General features: G+C 35.1%; 1 protein-coding gene and 1 pseudogene across 2 annotated transcripts; both read right to left on the reverse strand.

Annotated features, from left to right (window-relative positions):
* Nucleotides 1-3,990: 3,990 nt before the first annotated feature.
* On the reverse strand, nucleotides 3,991-11,281 carry LOC113705294 (uncharacterized). Of its 2 annotated transcripts, none has more exons than XM_027227099.2 (6): nucleotides 10,625-11,277; nucleotides 9,635-9,822; nucleotides 9,041-9,492; nucleotides 8,857-8,944; nucleotides 4,749-4,956; nucleotides 3,991-4,420 (listed from the first exon to the last, which is right to left on the reverse strand). In XM_027227099.2, the coding sequence occupies exons 1-6, from the start codon at nucleotides 10,893-10,895 to the stop codon at nucleotides 4,332-4,334; spliced, it is 1,296 nt and encodes a 431-aa protein (XP_027082900.2). In that variant the 5' UTR covers nucleotides 10,896-11,277; the 3' UTR covers nucleotides 3,991-4,331. The 2 variants fall into 2 exon arrangements, with proteins under 2 accessions (XP_027082900.2, XP_027082902.2); XM_027227101.2 differs by lacking the exon at nucleotides 3,991-4,420 and adding an exon at nucleotides 4,453-4,639 and having other exon boundaries at nucleotides 10,625-11,281.
* Nucleotides 11,282-17,699: 6,418 nt separating this feature from the next.
* On the reverse strand, nucleotides 17,700-20,492 carry LOC113705551 (uncharacterized; annotated as a pseudogene).
* Nucleotides 20,493-21,391: the final 899 nt, after the last annotated feature.

Consider the following 21,391-nt stretch of genomic DNA (forward strand, 5'->3'; position numbering starts at 1 on the left):
AGGCCACTAGACTGGAATAATACAAGGTTAAAGGAAATATGATATTCCATCAGCATCAAATTTTTTTTATTAGACTTCCCTTTTTTTTTGGAAGAAGTTGTTTTTCAGTTTTGAATGTGTTTTCCAAATATTCAATTTTCCAGACTACTTTCATTTGTTAATCATCTTTCACCACAGGTTTAAGAGTACATGAAGTTGTATTTTTGAATATATTATCTTTCTTTAGACTAATTTTATCTTCTAGAGTTTTAGAAAAAGAATAATTGGCAAAACTCTTCTTTTTCATTTGGAGGATTTGGTGAAAAACTTTTAGTTGTGGTTTATAATCTGAAAGAGCTCATATTGAATGTTGTGCTGAATTCAGATAAGATACTAACATTTTAGAATCAAATTCTTCATTTAAGTTTCATATTTACTAATTAATGCAACAATTTAGGCTAAGAATATCATTTTGCATTCAGCAACACAATTAAATATTGTAAGACAAATTTTGAAAATTCAAATGTTTATTTATATAGATGAACTATTGTTTCAATTAACTATTCAAAAGTAGTTTGAGAATGGAAAAAATGATATACTATATGTAAAAATTAAAATGAGCCAAATTTTGAAAACGATATGTAATATAAATATGAATCAAAATGAGAATTAGATAGGAGCACTAAACAAAATTTTGTAAACATTTAATATAAAGTAAAGGTAATTAACCAAATTAATGATGGCCGAGGAGGCCTTGGTCTAGATGTTGAGGTTGATACTTTAGAATTTAGAGATTTTCGCTTTTAATCTCCCTTCCCTCTCTCGACTTCTTAATTTCCATCCTCCCTTGCTATAAAAAAATAAAAATACAAATTAACGGTGAGCTAAACATAATAAAAATTGAATCTAAAATTAATTTTGAGACCAATATATAGTCTAATAGACCGATGCATATATTGGAGCAAGAGCAATAATTAAATTAAAAAAGAAATAAGTGTCATAAGGCGTGATTATCCAAATTTTAGTAGTAGTAACTTTTAACATATAATCAAGACAAATTATCATAATATAAAACATATATGGAAAGAAACACACACACACACACACACACACACACACACATATATATAAGAAAACTATAAATTGATTAATAAAAAGATTTTGTAAGACATAATTACTACGAATGTATATAAAGCAGAACTAATAAATTGATTGAAGGTCACTATAAATAAGAAAGTGTAAAAGGAAGGGAATTTGCTGTTATAAAAAAAATAGAAGCAGAATAAAAAATAAAAATAGAAACTCAAAAGATGTCCACATGGTGAAAAGATTGATAGATTGTCAATTTGGCATTAGGCTAGAATAGCTAACTCAGTAACCTACTAATATTAAAACTGAATATTGTTATATATATATATATATATATATATATATATATATATATGATACAGATATTTTAGTACAGCTAAACACATATGCACTAGCAGTGCGATTCAAAACCTTTTCTTTTAATTAATTTTTCCTTCCTAAGATAGTTAATACAACTAGCTAGTAATAGTACTAGTATTTTTCTTCATGTTATCCAGCAAAATTAGTAACCCTTTTTGGTTTAATTCTCCATGTACATTATAGCGTCCAAGTATATAACTGAAACATTCTTTTCCCCACGGAGAAATAAAATTGTTATAATAACATTTTGCGTTTTTATGAGTGTCTTAAATCTCAGCAAACACAACAAATTGTGTGTACATGATCAAATTTCATTCCATTCATCCTTAAAGATCACATTTTGTCCTATGGAATCAGACATTACAACATGATTTGCTGGTAGAAATTTGTCCGCTAGATAAACTTTTCCAACATCAACTTTTCCTATTTTGTTCTGTGATGATACGACAAAGAGCAATTCCAAATTATAAGTTGATCCGATCCATAAGGGAACTAAATTTTGTAAAGGAATGAGACCATTCGGCCAAAGAATGAGGAGCAATGATGAAAGAAGATGAGGAAACAACAAGAAATTTGCTAATATCGTAGCCAATAATCTGATTTAGGGATTAATTAAACTTCAATTTTGGAGCAAGTATTATTGGCTTATGTCTGCATTATCGTATTTGCCATAGTATTTGAATATACAATCACATAATATTATTGGTTTGTCAATTCCAATAAAAAAAATCTCTTTCTAAAATACTTAAACCCTTAAGATACTCTTGGTTTGACTCAATTTGTTCTTTCCTATTCATGATCTTTCGTTCTTGACTCTTTATGTAGTTCTATTGCCATAAACTTAATGAGTCTGAATTCGTTAACCAACCGTTATAGACCATCTTGAGCAAACTTTAGTTTCTAAGAAGGAAGACCATCCTTCTACTCGTACTTAGTGTGTTTGGATAGTAGATTATTTGGGATAATTTTGTGAAAAAAAATACTATTGTACTTTTTTTAATATGATATATGTGAGATAAAAAGATAGTTGAAAAATGTGTTTAGATAGAGTTTGATTTTCTATGATCTATATTTAAATCTAGATCCAAAGCAGATCATACTCAGACCTATGCATCAATATAATATATATATATATATTAGTAAACTTTTAAAATAATCTAATATATATATATAAACTTTTGGGGAAAAGGAGAAAAACTAAAAGCAGACAAATGAAAGATTTAATGTAAATGGAGATAAAATTTTGAATAAAAAAAATAGAAGTAGTTGATAATAGTTCTCTCTTTGAATTTATAATATTGCATTGAACTTCTTGAACTTTAATTTTATTATTTGAAAAAATTATATGGTATTTATGTTATTTTTGAACTTAATATATTTTTAAAATATTTTTATTTTAGTTTTTCACTTTATAAAAAAAAATATCTACGAATACCCAAAATCGTAAGGGTCCAGATCTGGGTTTACTTTTTCAGATCCATTAAGATTTGGGTGTGAATCTGGATCTAGGTCTAACTAAATTTAATGATTTTGGAACTTGATCAAAGGGATCCAATCCAAATCCTACCCATTGACATGCCTAATTTACACTAACCGCTAATAACTTTGGATATATATTAAGGACCAAAAGATGTTACCTATATTTGTGAAACAACAGTGCCATAAATTTGGAAATGCGAAGGGTTATCTTTGCAATTTCTCCTTAATTTTATGCAGTTCTCTCTAAAAATTGACGAAATGACCACTTGGAAAGGAGTATAAAATTACCTGATCATGGCTTTACAGTTTATTGATTTGAAGAATACATGATTTCATGTAGAGATAAAATGCAACTCCAAGAAATATCAGTGGGAAAGACGGAAGGGGAAGGAGTTGATTACATTACTGGAATGTCATTTTATCCTTTGTTTGGGTGCTTGCCCCTTCTACAACTAACAATCCAAGTCACAAGTTAGGCAGTCCTTAAGGGGAAAGGTAAGGGAAATACAGCTCAGAATGTTTTTGAAAGCTTTATTTGATGTATCTTTTTGTTTTTCTTTTTGGGACGAGATTGGACCCTGATGTAATCCATAAGAGGCAACGGCTTCCATTTCTGGAAACATCACATGATAATTAGTCAATTTATAATCGATAGATTGGCATATAGCCCAGAAATCTTGAAGATTTACATTCTGCTCAAGTAAAATAACATTGTAATGCAAAAGTGGATGGCAAGCAGTTCAAAGTCAATGAACAAAATACAGCCTTATCCCTGTTGCAGGTGGTGGTAGCACATCACAACAACCCACACTGAAATAAAAATGCTGGGCTTGAAACAAACAACTTTTGCTGGTAAATTCTTTGAGACACAAAAAACCAATAACTGTTTTCCTGTTTGGTTATGAATCATAATCATATCAGTCTAATGCAAAGCATATTCTTTGCAACTGCCAAAGATCTTACTCTAGAAGTTTAGGTTTGATGAATCAAGGACCCCAGATGCTTGTTATTTGGCATTGTCGTTAATCCCTAGCACTATGGTGGGTGGACTCAAAAGCAGCAGCAATCAGATGAAACAATCAATTATAAGAAACATGAAGCTTAATTAGACAAATTCCTAATTTAAATTTACAAAATTATGTTGGAATTAAGTTGAAGGCGAGCAATTCTTTGTACTAATACAGCACTCAAGAATAACTTATGCTTGCGAGTGCATGGAGAATTTGCCTTGCAAAAGATGATAACTGATGGTCAATTGGACTCCTTAATGAAGTCTCTGCAGATGACAGTTGCTTGTAAATACCTCGTATGAAAATGTTGAAAAATTGAGGCCAAGTGCAGTAAAATTGCAGAAGAACGGAGAGATTGATTTCATCCTTGAAGAAGAACTAAACTAGTGAGGCCAAGGCAAACGCAAATCCACATCATACTTCATGTTTTTCTTCAGCACAAACATCAGCTGCATGATTTGGAGCTTTTGCATCCTTTTTCAGCATTTCCTCCCGCTGAGTACCTGAACAAGATGTCCCATATATCAGAGGGATTCTGAAAAAACAGAAGCATTTTAAGAGCGTCAACATGAAGAAATTAAGAAAAGGACTTTTTTTTTTAATATACAGAAAGAAAGTTTGTGCCATAGAAAGGTCTTTGTACTGCCCCATAGAGCTAAAGATAAGTCAGCTAGCCCATTTGATAAAACAATCCCAAGGAAGAACACCCCATGAGAGTTACTCTGCCAAAATACACATCTTACTCAATGCCCTTTATGAAGACTTCACATTGGTTATTAGAAAACAACTGATACACAAGATGCTAAAATGGAAGGGGATGATAATTCTCACCAGAGCTTAATTCATGAGAGGAGTTCACCCGGACTGACGATTTCCCATGCACTTCCGGCTGTAAAACTAAGCTACCTGTCATGCCTGGGTTGCTTTTACCACTTGGTGTGCAATTTTCTCCCGTGAATGGCCTTGAAGTGGTCTTTGGCATGAAGGTTGTTGACCAAGATCCCCCACTGGATCCCGCTAAGGCCATTATAACATCTGCCTGATATAGATTTTGATGTCAGGGTTCTCAACAGCATCAACTTCATATATATACCAAGTGCAAGCAAGAGAATGCATTCTATAACCAAAAGTTTTACTACAAAGCACATATAATGGCCAAAAAAAACCCACAGACATCTAAGTTCCTACACATGCTACTTTCAGTGGATCCCCGTAATCAAGAACCAGAAATTAAAAAATTGAACTTTTTCACGGATGCGTTACCATCTAAAATGTTCCATCCTTTATTGGGAGGAAAGGTTTTAAATGAAAAGCAAAAAGTAAAGGAAGTCAAAGTCTAGGTTCATAAGGCTGTCTAATACGGGCCACTATTTCTTGGGAAGAAGGCATAAAACTTCTATAATAGGATCAAAAGTTTATTTGCACATCAGATGCACCTAATTTATTGATAAACGCAAAAATCAAGAAATGAGGATGCTCTGACCCTCCAAAAGGACAATGGAACCTTCCAAATGTTTTTCTGTACCTTTCTCTGCAGAAGTGCACCACAATGCACAAGCATAAAAAAGAGGAAGAAAGCCATTTCAGATGAAAACAAGACATCTTCTCACCCACTTTCCATGTTAAATATGTTTGAAAAGCAGGGCTACCCTCTGACTCTCATCACCCCCCGGTTTTCCTTTCTTTAACGATGACTTATCTGCAAAAGAAAGAGGGAGCACTTCTTTCCCTTCTTTTTTCAAAGAAAAAAGGCAGTAAAAGGAGATTATACTCTCAGATGAGACTAAGCAGCCACTGATCATTCCGACACGCCCTTGACCTATCTTGATTAAGACCAAAAACCTATCTAAAGTGGAGCATTGTTTAAGCTGTCAAACAAATGTGGGCCATTAGCTAATCTGTTTTTTTCTATTTTGTTTTCTTTTTTGATACAGAAGCACCACTACAAGCAACAAACAAATGCAGATAAGATAATTTATTTTTTCTATATTGCATACTTGATATAGCACTGTGTTCATAAGGAGTGACATTAATTATAGATGAGAAAACCAAACTATAAGGAGGCTGGATCTTTTGATTAAAAAAAAAAAAGAAAATCAAACTGTAGATTTGAGATGGAAATAACCTTCCAAGAGCTACATGTTACAAAGACAGATACATACAAAGGTTTGGAAAGAACAAAGACATAAGGTTGGTATTGTTTTTAAATAATTACAGTACGTAGAGACTGCACTGTGTAAGATATGAAAATTAAACTGGAAAGGAGTTTAGATGTTTACAAATGAATGTCATAACATATCATAAGAAGCAAGGCTTGATTAAGCACAAAAAGTTACAACAAAAGAGTCTCAATCCGCAAGCATCTATCCCCTTCTGCCTCTCACTCACCAGATCATGCTGTGGCACTAAAACATTAAATAGTCACTATAATAACTTAATCCAATCATGGAAAAGGGTGTTGTAGAATCATCCAACGCCCATTCAATTTCGTAAGAGGTTACTTAAGTTCCTAAAAGGGAGAAGGCAGTAAACTTCTGCATGAAAGATCACATACATACAAAAGAGCATTTGGAGGCAGAGGAAATAACATGGTTCAGCAAAGGTTTGTCTCCATCCACAAAAATAAGGTTGCTAACTCCACTATTGACATGTGCAATTCTAATCCTATCTTCTCTAAATACCTTGCGGAGTCCCATTGATCCATCTTTAAGCAAATAGAAGTAATCTTAAATTAAAATCAGATTTGAATAGCGAAAGAGTATAATATCAACTCAGATTCTAATTGCAGCTTAAAAATCAATATTTTCTTTTAAACTTTTAACACCAAGAATATGAAACCATCCTCCAAAAATTTGCATTTAAAACCTAAACAATACCAAATTAAGTGTAAAAGGACTAGATCAATAGGAGTTTACATTAAAAGATATTTCGTATATAGAATTAAGGTGGATAAAGAAAAGAGAGCTATAAACTGGATATACTAATGCAAGAGAGACTTGAAAATAGTCCATATGATTTTTGAAGAACGAATTAAAAGGATTTAGCAACTTTGAAGATGCAGCAAGATTAGAACCAAAATCAAAGAGCTGGAAATTTGGAGGTCCTGCAATCAATTTTTCCTTTGCAGCCCACCTCAAGGACCAAGTACCCCTTCAAAGAAAACAAGCGCAGGGCAGGACAATGCATAGACTAGCTATTACTTCAAATTCCAAGATTAAAAAAAAAAAAAAAACCAGCTTTGTGCGCTCAGGGCTGCAGGGCCATAATCTTCCAGCAAACCCTGTTTGGTAGAAGCCCCTTGGACTCTGATCATGCTTCTTCAGGCACAGTTACTGGATTGTACCTCAAGCTCCTATCAACTTTCATTTTTACCCAGCCAAAGGCTAACATTTGAAGAAAGTCAGACACCAAAATATTTTATGGTCTTAAAACCAGAAATCCAGCTAAGCGCAGAGTTAGAGTAACAACTGATATAGGTTGAGTTAAAAGATTGTGGAAATTATGTACGTAAACAAGGTAACAAATCTAGCTTATGATTTTAAAAGGTGCAGCATCACTCTATTTGAAAAGAAACAATCACTAGATTTCCTTTCCAGTTAGTTAAATACCTAACCAAATGCAAGGTTACTTAAAAAATGAAGAGTGATGCTGCAAGGTTGAGTTAAAAAACGAAGTCAACTATACTTTTCTTGGCCATTTTGCCTGCAAAGCTATTGACATCCATATGGAATGGAATCTAATAAAATTTTGTTACTAATGTATCCAGGGGAAAATATTTTTTAATACAAAGCAGGATAGATTATTATACATGTGGTGATCATTACACAAAGACCACATATCCCAGTTTGAAGTCTTTTCTCTATAAATTTTAAACATCACCACAATCACCATAAAATATGATGAATTTGAGTATTCGTCATCCAAGTACAAATGTTGCAATCCAGTTAAAGCAGCTCAGATCCTCAATTAAAATGTCCATGTAATTCTGAAAGAAATAAATAGCCTTGAGACAGGTACAATGATCAACCTGGTAAAACAAGTGCTGCCTTATTATCGCAGGCATCACATGCAGTTGATTACCAAATCAAACATTTGATTCATTAGTAGAACAGTACTCTCATTTATATAGTTTCCTTCTCTACATTATGCCAAAGCATGACCTGCTATGATACAATAATTCCAAAGCTACACTCCTACTCCACAAACCAACACTTCCTTGTGACTCCATGCAGATTCCCTAGGTCAAAAAGCCCACCACTGTTAATGTAGAACTCATACGACAACTATCTAACTTGCCATGATCGACATACCAAGTTGTAAATAAGCACTTAAATTCATAGAATCCATCAGTCAAAAGCTTTGATATCCTAATGAGGTAAAATCGGGATGCTATAAGCCCAGACATTACCATGAGAGGAAAATACATGTTTTTCTGTCCTAATTTGTCCAGCCTTAGGTTATCAGGACCTTCACATGGCAAGAGCTACACATCAAAAGTTCACCTTATTTTTCACTTTCACCCTGACATACCCAAAACTGGACAAAAATGTAAAGTATACTTGGCTCAAAATTGGCAGTATTAGCTTTTTCATACTGTATGATGCCTATGTCATGTGACTTAATTAGGGTTGGAATTGACTAGCTCATGATTGGTTACAGGATGTCAAGATTCAGCAACTAGTTACAGCATTGAATTAGGAAAGAAGTGCATGCATTTGTCTCACTAAATAAGGAAAAACCAACAGAAACCACTACATGGGTCAGACCTCTATGATCAAGAGACAGAGATCTTTATCATTCATATGATGCATGAAGCCCAGATGGCAATAGAAAAAGACTTCTATTACAAATCAATTCACTGGCCAAATTAATGCAAACAGCAATTTAGAAAATATATCTTTCAATGAATAAAGGGGCTAGAAAAGAACAGGGACTAGACCTTGCTGGGATGAACGTTGTCAAAGACATGTGCTTGACCGCCATAGAAAATAGTCATCTGACATCCAGAAGAACCAAATCCGTGTTGGCTACCACAAATAAACATTATGTGTCATCAACTATTATTGCAGGAAGAAAAAATAGACAAGGCATACAGAAACAATAAGTTTTTTACGAAATATTACTTTGGAGTTGTAGAGGATTCTGGTTCAGAATTGTGAATCCCGGACTTCAGCTTACTACTGCTGACTATTGCCCCAGTAAAATTTCTTTCGGAGATTCCACCAGTTGTGTTAATAGAGCTCAGAAGTCCAGATCCTTTAATACCAGTCCTAGATCCTTCATCAGCAGCTCCTTGAGATATAACTGATGGACCAACACTGGAGTCTCTCAATTTGTTTGATAGTCCTTGGTAGCCAAAAGGAAAAACTTGACTGGAACGTGGTGGATACTGCCAAGGCGGACCAACATTCATTGGAATACCACGATCCAATCTTGAAGTATTACCTTCAACTCTGGCAGCAGAGGAAGGCTGTGATACAAGGGAAGCTGAAATTGGCCGGACTAAATGCATAGGAAACGACGCATCCTCATCCTGTGGACGTCTTGGTCTCTCTCCACCAGCATGTCGTATTAGCTGAACTTCAAACCAAATGGACAGTATTAGAGCAAATGGCAGACATCTTACATAGTATATATTCAGCCAATGCTAAGATAGACGAAGTTTTGTTTATGAACAATGAAAAGAGAAGAATGATGGGCTAGAAGAAGTATCCTACCTTCATCAACTGTGAGCCTTCACGAGAATCTGGTACCATTTGTGGAAATCTATCTTTTGTTGTTCCAATATACGAGTCTGAGTTACTTCTCTTAGTTCCAGAAAATCTACTACTTGTTTCATGCCCAATAAGATCACTTCTCGCTCCATAGAACGGAACTCCTTCAAAATGATTTCCACCTTGTCGTTCTACCATAGTTGATGAAAGAATGATCAAACAATAAATAATCCCAAAACTCCAAAAAACTTTCCACTAAGTCATGCACATGGCATTGTCATTATTAAAGTAAAATTCGAATCTCAATCACCTATAGAGTTACCATGCATTTTCATTGCTTAAAGTTACCAATTGGCACAAAAATCAATAACTTGTGCATCTTGGAATGGACAGAAAGCTAATAGGATAACCCATGAAAACTAGACATCACCGATATCAAAAGAAAAAAGTCACTGCATCATACATGCAAGAAATACGCTAAATAATCCACGCACTAGCTGTGAGTTCTCTAAACCTACTTAGTCAATGAATGACCTAAGACAAACTACTCCATCATGAGAATACAAAGGCCACAACCAACCCACTATAGATGATGCCAAGAAAGACATAAACAATTCCAAGTTTGTTATCCAGTAAAGGGAAGGATCACAAAATTAGCAACCAAAAAAATAAAAAATCATAAGTACCCCAGAAAGTTGAGGCAAGTACAAGAGCTAAGTGCATCAGCTACCTTCAAAACTTTACCAATGAAGGAAATAGAAGAATCCAGTTCTCTGTCTATTTTATCATGAATAGTTACAACCATTCCATAGTCATTCAAAAGGCACACAAAAATTAGGTAAAGAAACAGAACCGGAAGAGAAAAATCAAGAATTCTTACAATAACATAATGACAATGGGTATCATAAAAAATTTGAAAAAGAGCCAAAACAAGGAAAAAAGGCGAGAAAAGAAGCAAACTTTGAGAATTATAACTGACAACTCAAGTCTCACCAGAACCCAGATCAGAAGTTGTGGAGATTGGAGCACGGCCACCACCAGAAGAGCCACCAATGGAGACAGAAGCTGATGAAGGAGAGGCCTCGGATGTTGGCCGGACTCTGCCGGCTGCCACCCCACCTGCCGGAGATAAATAATCTGGAGCAGACCCTTTGCCCAAAAAATCATGAAAAATGGTTCCAGAAGCCTTAACTTCATCCGCACCACTAGTACTAATAGCAGCAGCAGCACCCGCAGAACTACTGTTATTTTGAGTATGAGCCATAAATGGTTAAATACATAACAATTATTAAATTCAGCTGGAGAAAACAGACATTATTATTAGCTCATTTTAACGCAGGAATGTTAAGGTAAAACCATAGCTGCTGATTAGCTTCATTTGTTTTTTTTTTTTTCCCTGCTATACAACATACAAATGAAGAAAGCAAGAATCTTTCTTAATATATACTACTGTGTGTTGTGTGGGTAAAAAGCAAAGAGAGAGTGAGGAAGGAGGAAGGGGCAAAAGGGTTGCACGATTTTTCAGAAAAAGATGATGTAAAATCAATAAAAGAGTTGTTTTCTGGGAGCATTAAAAAGCAAAAGTTTCTGGCTTTTCTCTTGCTTCATGCAAATGGCCCTTTTCTTGTTACACATTTTTCTAGTTTTCTTTTGTTCTGCTTTTTTAATTTTTTTTTTTGTGTTCAATTTACATGATTTTTAGATTTTGTGAACATATCAACCAATCACTTATTAATCACATTCACAAAATAGAACCTGATACAAGAAATTGATCTATAAATGGCTCGACCGAACAAATTCTTCATAATAATCAATTATTGCTCAAGTGATTGTTCAATAATTGATTATGAAAATATTCATAATCATTACCAGAAAAAACAAATTAAAGCCAAAACAAATTGGGCCTTTTTTTTATATTAGTGAATAGTTTCCATCAATGCTCTTCAACACATTGTCAGGGCAATCCACAAGAAGATTTGATTGTAGAATAAACAAAACAAGAAAGAAAGCAAATTGCAGGTATGTTTTATGAGATGTGAAAGTGCCACAATCCATACCTAAAAGCACAAAAAATCAAATTAGAAAGTGGATCAAATAAGTAGGAGTAATAAATTACAATAGCCAATGGGGTGATTTGCGGATTTTCGTTGGCATATGGGGTTCCAAGTGGGAGGAATTTTTAAGCATTGATTCTCTCAATCAGCAACTTAGGTATTTGAGTACATTTGTTGACTGCATTGCATCCACTTTCAGCTAAGTTCACTCACTCACTGCCCCAAACACTCAGCCGTCCTTTTCTCACCTTGGCCTTTGTGTGATAAATCATTTCTAATCAAAAACGTTCGCCACATACTACTGATTTAATTGCTTTTCTATTTTCAACTAATATCAATCTCCTTGAGCTCTAGTCAATACTCGATTGAACAAGCAAGTCAAACAAATTCCAAAAGTTTCTTACTATGTAAGTTAAAAAAGGATCGAATAGTAATAAGGAATTGCATATCCTTTTTTTGGGCTCTGTTTGAATTAGCATATTTTTTTATAATAAAATTTTCAAATATACATATCAAAATTATCATAAAAATATAAAATTCGTACAATCTTCAATACAATTTATAAAAATAATAAATTCTACAACTTTTTCTTCTTCTACCCAGTGTATACCACCACTCACCTCTACCACCGTCAAGACCACTATCGCCCCTCCCTCCTCCTCTCTCCTCCCTCTCCTTCTCCCTTCTCTCCTTCCTTCCTTTTCCCTCCCTTCCCCCGCCAACCACTCTCATTTCTTTCTCTATAGTGGGTGGTGTTGTGTGGGGAAATTTTTTTAATTTTTAAAAATATCTCATAGAATTATAAATTTTAAAAATGCTCAAAAATAAATGTACACTGAAAAGTTTTTTCATATATAATATTATAGTGTAGTATTTGAAAAACACCCCCCCCCCCCAAAATCACATGATTTATACGAATCCTTTGGTAATTATAATTAAAAAAAAATGGTTAAAAATATATTTATGATACGAATAAAATAATATTTGAAATAATTTGTATTTAAACACACCCTTCATTTTGATATTTGAATCTTGATTTTCGAGGATCATGTTTTTGTAATTTATACAATTCGAAGTAGAAAGTTATTACTCCATGTTTTGTGTAAAGTCGAGCACAATTTGTACAAAACAAGATTCAACTTTACAGGGAATTATTCCATTTGGTAGCAATAGCTTTGACTAGGAGCAAGAAAGTTTTGCTGCTTGACTTGAAGCTTTGTACTTCTGCTTCTAATTAGAGAAATGGTTACTGCTCTTGTCATCATTGTCTAATTGATTTGCCAATTCAAACGGGAAAGAAAGAGATAAGGAATTATGGAGATAGTGATGGAGCTAGATTTCTTTGAACTTTGAAGAGTAATGGATACCAGGTGGACACAAACCAATTCCTCTACGCAATGATTCTTTTGCTTCTCTCCCCTAGAAACTGGAGAGGAAAAGAAGTTGCATTTTGCATGTCATTTTAGCTGAGAGAAATGACATTTCCAAGTTTACAATTTTTACCAACAGCTTTTTACAGACTTGTGGATCATTAAAAATGTAAAGGAGTGTGGTTTCCACTAGTTGCTCCTCATCTTCTGGCATGATTGAAACAAGTTCGTCATCACCATTCAATACCAAACACTTTGGTGGAAAAAAGACCTAAATACTACCAAACTTGTGTGCCAATAGCTACGAGTGTGCTAAAACAAAAGATAGAAATTGAAAATGAGAGAGAGAGAGAGAGAGGAAGGATTGATCCAAGTGCAACATTAATACATTCTCTGCAAAAGATTTGATTCCCATTGTAGTCGTCTGTTGCTGCAGCATCCTGTTTACTCTACTTTTTATTCCTTTGACAGTGCATGGAATCACTCAAAAAGTAACCAACTATACTGCAGTAGAAAACTACTAGTACTCAATAAGTATGGTTTTCTTTCATTTATATCCCAACATTTTCAAGAAATCAAACTCAAATGATTGCATCTCTTTCATTTCACAAAGATTTTCTACCTTACTCTACTTGTCACTGAAAACATATCAAGTAAATCAACTAGAAATGAGCTTCATAACCATCATAGCATGCATGGGATGATAAGGTAACGGTGCTCCAATCAACTCAAAGAGATGTGGGCTATATATTAGTCAATTTAGGATGCACTAATATTACATTGAATGTCCTCAAATAACCATTATGTTTTCCATCCCCCCCCCCCCTTTCTTTTTTTCTGCTGGAAACAAAGCTTGAAATCCATTTGGATGCTGCACAATTTTGCACATTCTTGATCACTTGACCATGAGCAAAGATAACCTGATCTCTTGCAGCCTTCCAGAAATGGCAATCACCACCTTTTTGAGGCAAAAGCTACCCCAAACAAAGCTAGCCGGATTTCAAATGGAGGTGTGCCTCCTCTAATGGAATTCCACCCGGAATATGGAATCAGCTGCTTAGCAACATTCTTTATTGTTACATATGCAAGGAGGGTTTTCTTCATTTTATATTTTTCTGAGGCAGTGCGTTCAAGTCCAGATTAACAGTAATGCTAGCATGAATATAGACAAAACTCTTGTTACCAAATCTTTGAAGATGTCATTGCATTTGTCAGGGCCTATCAAGCAAAGGGTTATTGGTGCTTATCGCAATAATTGTTGGCATTATCTCCAAATTCCTCTCCAACATACCTGCAAAATGATTTGATGAATCATATCCACAGTGTCATTCCGTGATTAAGTTCTGCAGATTTAGGGGTCCACTGGAAATTCCCCCATGTAACTACTTGTAATAGTTTAATCAACAGCAATTACTTGCAGTAGGTAATACTGAGTAGGAGGCATTTGTTGCACTTACACATTAAATAAAGAGAGAGTAGTTTTGGTCCAAATGTTTAATGCAGGTGGACTTATAATTAATTATTAAAGTTTGGATGAGAGCAAATGTAGTTTCAAATGTTTTAATTTTTAAGCGCATTTAGTCCTATTGATTAAATTTTTTTATAAAAATTAAAAAAAAAGAAAAAAATATTATTAGACTAATGACTCGTGTGCCAATCAGGTGACTAATTATTCTTTAGCCTAAAAATACAACAATTCAATCGACAAAATATTTAGGTTGAAAATTAATTATTCATGTGATCAGCGTGCAAAAAATTAATAATTTTTATTACAAATCATGGCTAGCAATATTTTATCAATTTAATTGGTTTCTGGCACGTGACTTGATTCCAATACTAATTGGAAAAAAAAAAAATCAATCATTAAAACTAAATGTGCATAGAAACATGAACATTTGGGACTATTTACTTTCATCCAAAATTTAGGGACTAAAAACACTCGTACCTCAAACATTCGAAATTAAAACTGTAATTCTCTGTTAAATAAAAATATTTCAGTCGATACCCTCCTCCATATTTGAGATGTGCCATGTTGAAACAAAAGTCTCTTTATGTAAAATTCACTAAATTCAACAGACCCTGTGGCCTAGCAGATGATATCATGAGTAACAAATAATTGGATTATAACCAATTTTTTACTACATAAGGCCCACAAAGAATCAGCTATCAAGTGGAAAGTGAAAAGGCATTGGGTTTACACCAGACTTAATACTACACACATAACCATTGAACTGCAGCATAAATTTAATCCTTACAGAAAAAATCTGGACCAGAAATATTTTGCTTTTTAAATAAAGGCAAACTAATTCTTGTGGACCAACTATAAGTTTTACTTTCAACTTCGGAGCTTACAAGTCATCAAATCATTTGAAAAATGATGCATCATATCAACGTTGAGATGAAAAAACAAAGTGACTTTCAAGAATGTCATACATCAATTGCCACGGACCCTTATAAATGAAGAAGAACAAGAAAATTCCTCAATATCCCATGGATTTCAATTTGTTTAAGTTCAATGACTAGATGGGGATCTGAAATTAATTGCCACTACAAAAAGGCACATTGCATTATTAATCGGCCTCTTTATCATATGCAAAACATATTTGTTCTACATGGTCATTTGCTAATTAGAGAGATAGCATCATTAATGGACCTAATGGAGGGGAACAGGACGCTGCATCATTAAATCAGATCCACAGCATAGCATCTGAGATAGCAGAACAGGACCTAATGGAGGGGAAGAAGATGAAAAATGACATTTCTTCACTAAACCCACTACTCTAAAATCTCAACCTGGCAAGAACAGCACGAAGATTCCTTGAAACTAAAATGGAAAACTTATACGGTACTGTTCCAGACTAGAGATGCATGTCTCAATGCAGCGAACAAGTGGATGAAGCAGCTTGATAGACTTTCAATCATCTTGTGGACGTTTAACAAACATAATAAGTTATTCGTTTAGGAAAGAGGGGGAACGAAAAAATGTTTCAACTCATAAGCATGACAGAGATGCTGAAACTCAAGACAAGTCAGCTGCCACACTCTGGCTGCACACAGAGACACAGGCTGCTGGCAAAATGTGTCTTTCCTCAACTCTGGAGGCACGTTGTCAAGGATCACTGCAACTATACAACATGTACTTTCAAATACAACATCAGGTCTATGCTGAAACTAGTCTATTCAGTTCGTGCCTGGAAAGAAAAAGGGACAAAAGCCCTAGATCCAAGACATTAAAACCAACTTCATTGCACTAATAGTAAACCATGGTTGAAGGGAACTAACACTAAAAATTACATGTAAGCAAACAACAGAGAGTTGAGAAACTACTGATTATTTTTCCACCCTCAAACCTCGTGACCTTGTTATGTCGCGCAATGTTTCAGCTATCTGCATTATCATTTTTCAAATTGCAAGTGAAGAGTGTATTTCCTAGCGATGCCCACTGAGCAATCCCTTTGAAGAGAGAGAACAGATACCATCCTAAGTCCAAACAAAGTTGACAACTTGTTACTGACAGATACTTCACTCACTGTGGAATACCTTCAATTGGTATTACATCTTCAAGTGCTGCAACGGTTTTCTCAAGATAATTGCTCTCCAGGAAAAAAAATCCCCATGATTCCAGTAGGCAAATTAAATCACATTACATGTAGTTGTATCTCTATCAAAAATTCCAAAGTTGGTCAAACCATTTCTTCTACATCTAACAAGTTTATGATAGTCTGCCAGAAAGCAACCTTCAGTAAGTAGGCAGAGAACCTCTATTCATCTCATCTTGAGGTTTCGCTAGTACTCTGCATATTTCTGCCCTTGCAGGACCCTTCACAAGCACATTATAGGTGGAGATCGTGGGTATTGTCACAACTTGAAAAAAAAAAAAAATTTTCCGAGCAGCCATAGTGTCTCTTTTCATAATCCGGGTTCCACCAATGCATCAAATATAGTTTCAAATGGAAGTAACACTTGGCTCAAATCATCTCCTATCATCTCCACCGAGGAAATCTTTTGCATTTATTTACTGACATGGGCACTGCATATTGGCCAGGAATCTGAACCTCGATCCAATCCTTTGCATTCAAAAACTGTTAGTATACTTTAGGCATCCTGTTATACACGAAGCCTAACAAGTATCAAACCAATGCTGCATAATTCAGTGGTGGAGTTCAAGTTTTCCACATTTAAATCTCCAAATGACTGTTAAAGGAATACCAGCAATCAATGAAAGACCCTGTCATGGAGAGAACAAATAGATTAACATTTTCAAATAACATTCTCTGTTCAAATCCTAGCTACTAAAGGCTACCAGAATCTGTTTGTGTAGCCCTGTGAAAAGTCTAGCAGTTACTTTCAAGGATGGGAGTCAGCAGGTTCAATAAGACATAAAATTTGCGATTAGAAATCCTGTGTAACAAATTAAATGATTTGATCCAAAGGTGAATTTCAACAAGGGTTTTGCTTCTGCTTTTTCCGGGAAGAGAAAGTTTCCAATTTATCCTTGATGGAAAAGTTTCCGACAGATTGAACACAACAAGGTTCATAAAAGAAAAAACATTCTGCAAACACACGCAAATTTCCATCCAGCAAATGTGAAAAGGGGAAAACCCAATCAAGAAATTGATCAAGAGAAGCAACTGATACCTGCAAAAGACAGTGAGTCTAAGCCTTGAACTACATCAGGCCTCCTAGTGGACTCGCTCATCCTTTAGAAGAAAACTATCAATAAGCCTTCTTAACATATCCTTTGAGGAAGTGAATTCATTTAACAGGACAAGACAGGTTTAATCCATGTTTACTCCTTTCCTGATATCGTCCATCACCTGTCTGCACGTGATACACCACTCTTAGGTAGATATCTATGCTTCACAAGCTTCCTTGGGTTACTATATGTTTTTAAGACATCAGACATTACTACAGCTTTTTTCATAATAGTTTTCTTTCTAGCATGGGATAGTTCTTCATGAGCACCATATGTATTCGGCAATTTCTTTGAGTGAGGAACAGACGACATCAGATCAGAAATTTTCTGGGCCATTTTTAGCTTTCCCTGTTTCCTTAATTCGAAACTCATCTTCTGATACGTAAGGTACTGAGGGACCAATCCTCTGCGAATCATATCCTCAAATTCTTCAAAGGCCATGTCAACATGCTGTGTCTTGACTAGCAAATGGATTAGCATGGTACTTGTAGCCAAGTCCAGATCACAGCCACTTGCCCTCATCTCTTTAACAACTTGCATTGACAGGTCCAACTTTCCGTGCACACATAACATCTTCACCAGAAGATGATAAGTAAGCTGATCTGGTGCATATCCAGAGTCAGTTATCTTAGCATAAAGGTTCAAGCCCTCATCAATCTTCCCTGATTTTGAGAAGTGCCTAAAGAAATAATTATAAGTCGTTACACTTGGCACAAACCCTCTATTTATCATCATTTTGATGATCTTACTTGCCCCTTCCAGATCTCCAGCCTTACAGAAACCCTTAACCAGTGAATTATAGGTCGAAATAGTTGGCCCAGATACCAACACCAAAAACTGTTCCATCATCCCCAGTGCCTCCCTGAACCTCCCCGCCTCTCCTAGAGCATCAATTACTGGATTATAAACAATTGCATTCGGCTCAACTCCTTCCCTCTTCATCTCAGCTATTAAGCCCATTGCTACCTCAACATGGCCCATCCGGCAATATCCTTCAACAAGAGTACCATAAGTTACAATACTCGGCTTAATGTTTTCCCTTTTCATTTCCATCCAAAATCGTTCAGCCTGTTTTAAATTCCTTGATCGGAACCAGCCATTTAACAGTATATTGTAAATGCGTATATATGGAACCCAGCTTGTATCCTGTCCCCTTCGATTTTTAAGACACTTGTAAGCTACCCTAACAAGTCCCTCCTTGCATAAAGAATCTAATAAAATCTCAAACAATTTCTGCTCTGAATCTGAAGCCTGACGAAATGCCAAATTGGAAGCAAATTCATAAGTTTGAATAGCTTGTGAAGGCAATCCTGCAAAGGAAAGAGAGTCATGAATGATGCACAATTCAACACTTAAACAAAATAAATAAAGTTAAACATGAAGAACACAAAAATAATGACTCAATGCTAAGCAGAACACAAGTCAGCAGTAAACCGTTTTCTCAATAGGGAATGTATTGGATGCAACATTAAATCAAAAACTTGCTCAAACTATTTAGAGACATCTCATTTTCAGTATTTGCAGTTAAAAGAAGATTCTCAATAACAGGAAGATTCAGATCATCAGGGGATCTCTGGTGCTGGTAAATAACTTGATCATTGATATATCCAAAGCATTCCAAGAAAAGAAAGCACTTGTGTGCAAATGTTCATGATTCTCCTATAAATCTCAGTAAATTTTACACAAATTCTTTCTTAAAAACAAAATGGCAGGAAAAAATGCATCATGATATACGAGATTTTCAAAAGCAGCCATAAAAAACTGAGGCCTCTGTCCCCAGCCCCACCATCCCCCACCCCCAAACAACAAAAACTGTTAAAAACGAGCACACACTGCTTCACAAATTCCACGACCAGAAAACTGAAACATTTCCAAGAATAACAACGTACATAAACTAGAAACCCATAATCACAAAGATCAAAGAAAAAATCTTATTTGAACTCACAATCCATCTTGGAGTCTAATTCAAACTTCAGCATTTCAAATAAATTTCCAACAGTAAATCACAAGAATCTTGCAGATTATAAATATCAAATAATCCACGAATAAAACAATTATCCAGTGCAAAATGCAAGACTACCTGCTCTTGCAAATCTCCTGATCATAATAACAAATGAATCAAAATTAGGCCTCTCTTCACTAGCATTAATCTTATCATGTATTAAAGCCCAAGCCCGGTTGAACTCTCGGGCCTTCCCAAGTACATTAATCAATGCATTGAAAACAGCCAGAGAGAATTTAAAACCCGGCTGTTTCTCAGCCCAGAGGTAGAAAATGTACAAGGGTTTAGGGGAAGAATCAAAATGGTTGAATATCTGCAGTAGCAAATCCGGCCTAGGCTCAACTCGGGCCTGATTCAGGGCATTTTCAAGCTCCGGGTCGGGCTCAAGGGAAGGATTGGTAAGAAGGTTCGATAAGGTGGTGAAGTCAGGGGAAGAGTCGAAATTAGGGCTTTCAGGGTTTTGGAACTGGGGTGGGGTGGACTTAGATTGGAATGGTTTTGGGTTTGGTTTTGGTGGGGGCCACTTTGTTCGATGGTTTATTGGCGAAGATAGCCGTGATTGGGTGGAGAAAAGTCTTCTAGCGGTGGTGGTGGTGGTGGTGAGGTTGAGGAGAAGGGTGGCAAAAGAACGGATGCGGCGGCAGGTGGAGGAGGAGGAGAGGTGATTCATCACTTCATTTTCAGTTGGCGCGTGTTAGGAGGCAGTTAGTTAAATATTTCTCAACCACTGGGCCATTGGCTCAGTGGCCACCGTGAAGGGACTTAGATTTTTTTCGTTGCTGGTGAGATTTCAAAAAAATCTAAGGGTTGTACCATAGCACTCCTTTGATCTAGTTGGGTCTGTATACCCATTAACCCCTTCCACAGCCTCCTTAGGCTCCCCTCCCCCTAGATTAGGTTATACAAATGTATCGTTGCTGACAAAAAAATATATATATTTCTCCCTCTAATTTTATTACCAAAAACAAGAAGTTTGTTAATTAGGCCTTATCTTTCTTCAGAAAAATTTATGTGTTTTGTTAACACATTTTTTAAGCACTTTTTATCTTACATACTAGGGTATGAAAGCTCGCGCAATGCGCAGGTGTTGAATGCTTCTATTTAAAATTTTTTACATAATTTTTAAGAAAAACACAATAAAATTGAGAAAGTAGAAAATATTGCAGATATAAGTTATTAAAAAGAACATGTCTATAAGATAAGTATCATATTAGTTGAAGTAGAATTGCCCATAAACAAATCCTTTCACACCCTACATAAAATAAAGTTAGTTTTTAAGTACACATAGTATTTCTTCTGCATATGTTAATCAAGAACATAGAAGAAAATGTCAAAAAGGACTAACTGAATAACATAATAAGAAAACATCCAAAGTTGAAGTTATAATATATTACTTTTTATTATTCAACATCAACATAAAAAATGAGAGCAAAAACATTTTTTTTAATGTCAAATAGATAATTTATATCCTTATACTACAACTCATTACAAGATTAAAAAAGTTTAACACTTAGGTTTGTTCTTAACTAGTTTTATCTCATCCACATCAATTTTGACAAACCTGACACTCGAAAAGAAAGAATCAACCTTGTAAATATATTATGGAAAGCTCAAAAGCATCACACAAATAATTTGGAA

This window comes from Coffea arabica, chromosome 8c, assembly GCF_036785885.1.
Source record: "Coffea arabica cultivar ET-39 chromosome 8c, Coffea Arabica ET-39 HiFi, whole genome shotgun sequence".
In the NCBI taxonomy this organism is placed as follows: domain Eukaryota; kingdom Viridiplantae; phylum Streptophyta; class Magnoliopsida; order Gentianales; family Rubiaceae; genus Coffea; species Coffea arabica.

What these genes read in the sequence shown, in the direction of transcription:
- LOC113705294 (XM_027227099.2), bottom strand. Translation starts at nt 10,895, where the DNA reads ATGGCTCATACTCAAAATAACAGTAGTTCTGCGGGTGCTGCTGCTGCT. An exon ending in AACTTCTGATCTGGGTTCTG is followed by an intron (nt 9,823 to 10,624) that starts GTGAGACTTGAG and finishes CAACTATGGTAG; the next exon opens with AACGACAAGGTGGAAATCAT. An exon ending in AAGGCTCACAGTTGATGAAG is followed by an intron (nt 9,493 to 9,634) that starts GTAGGATACTTC and finishes TTTGAAGTTCAG; the next exon opens with CTAATACGACATGCTGGTGG.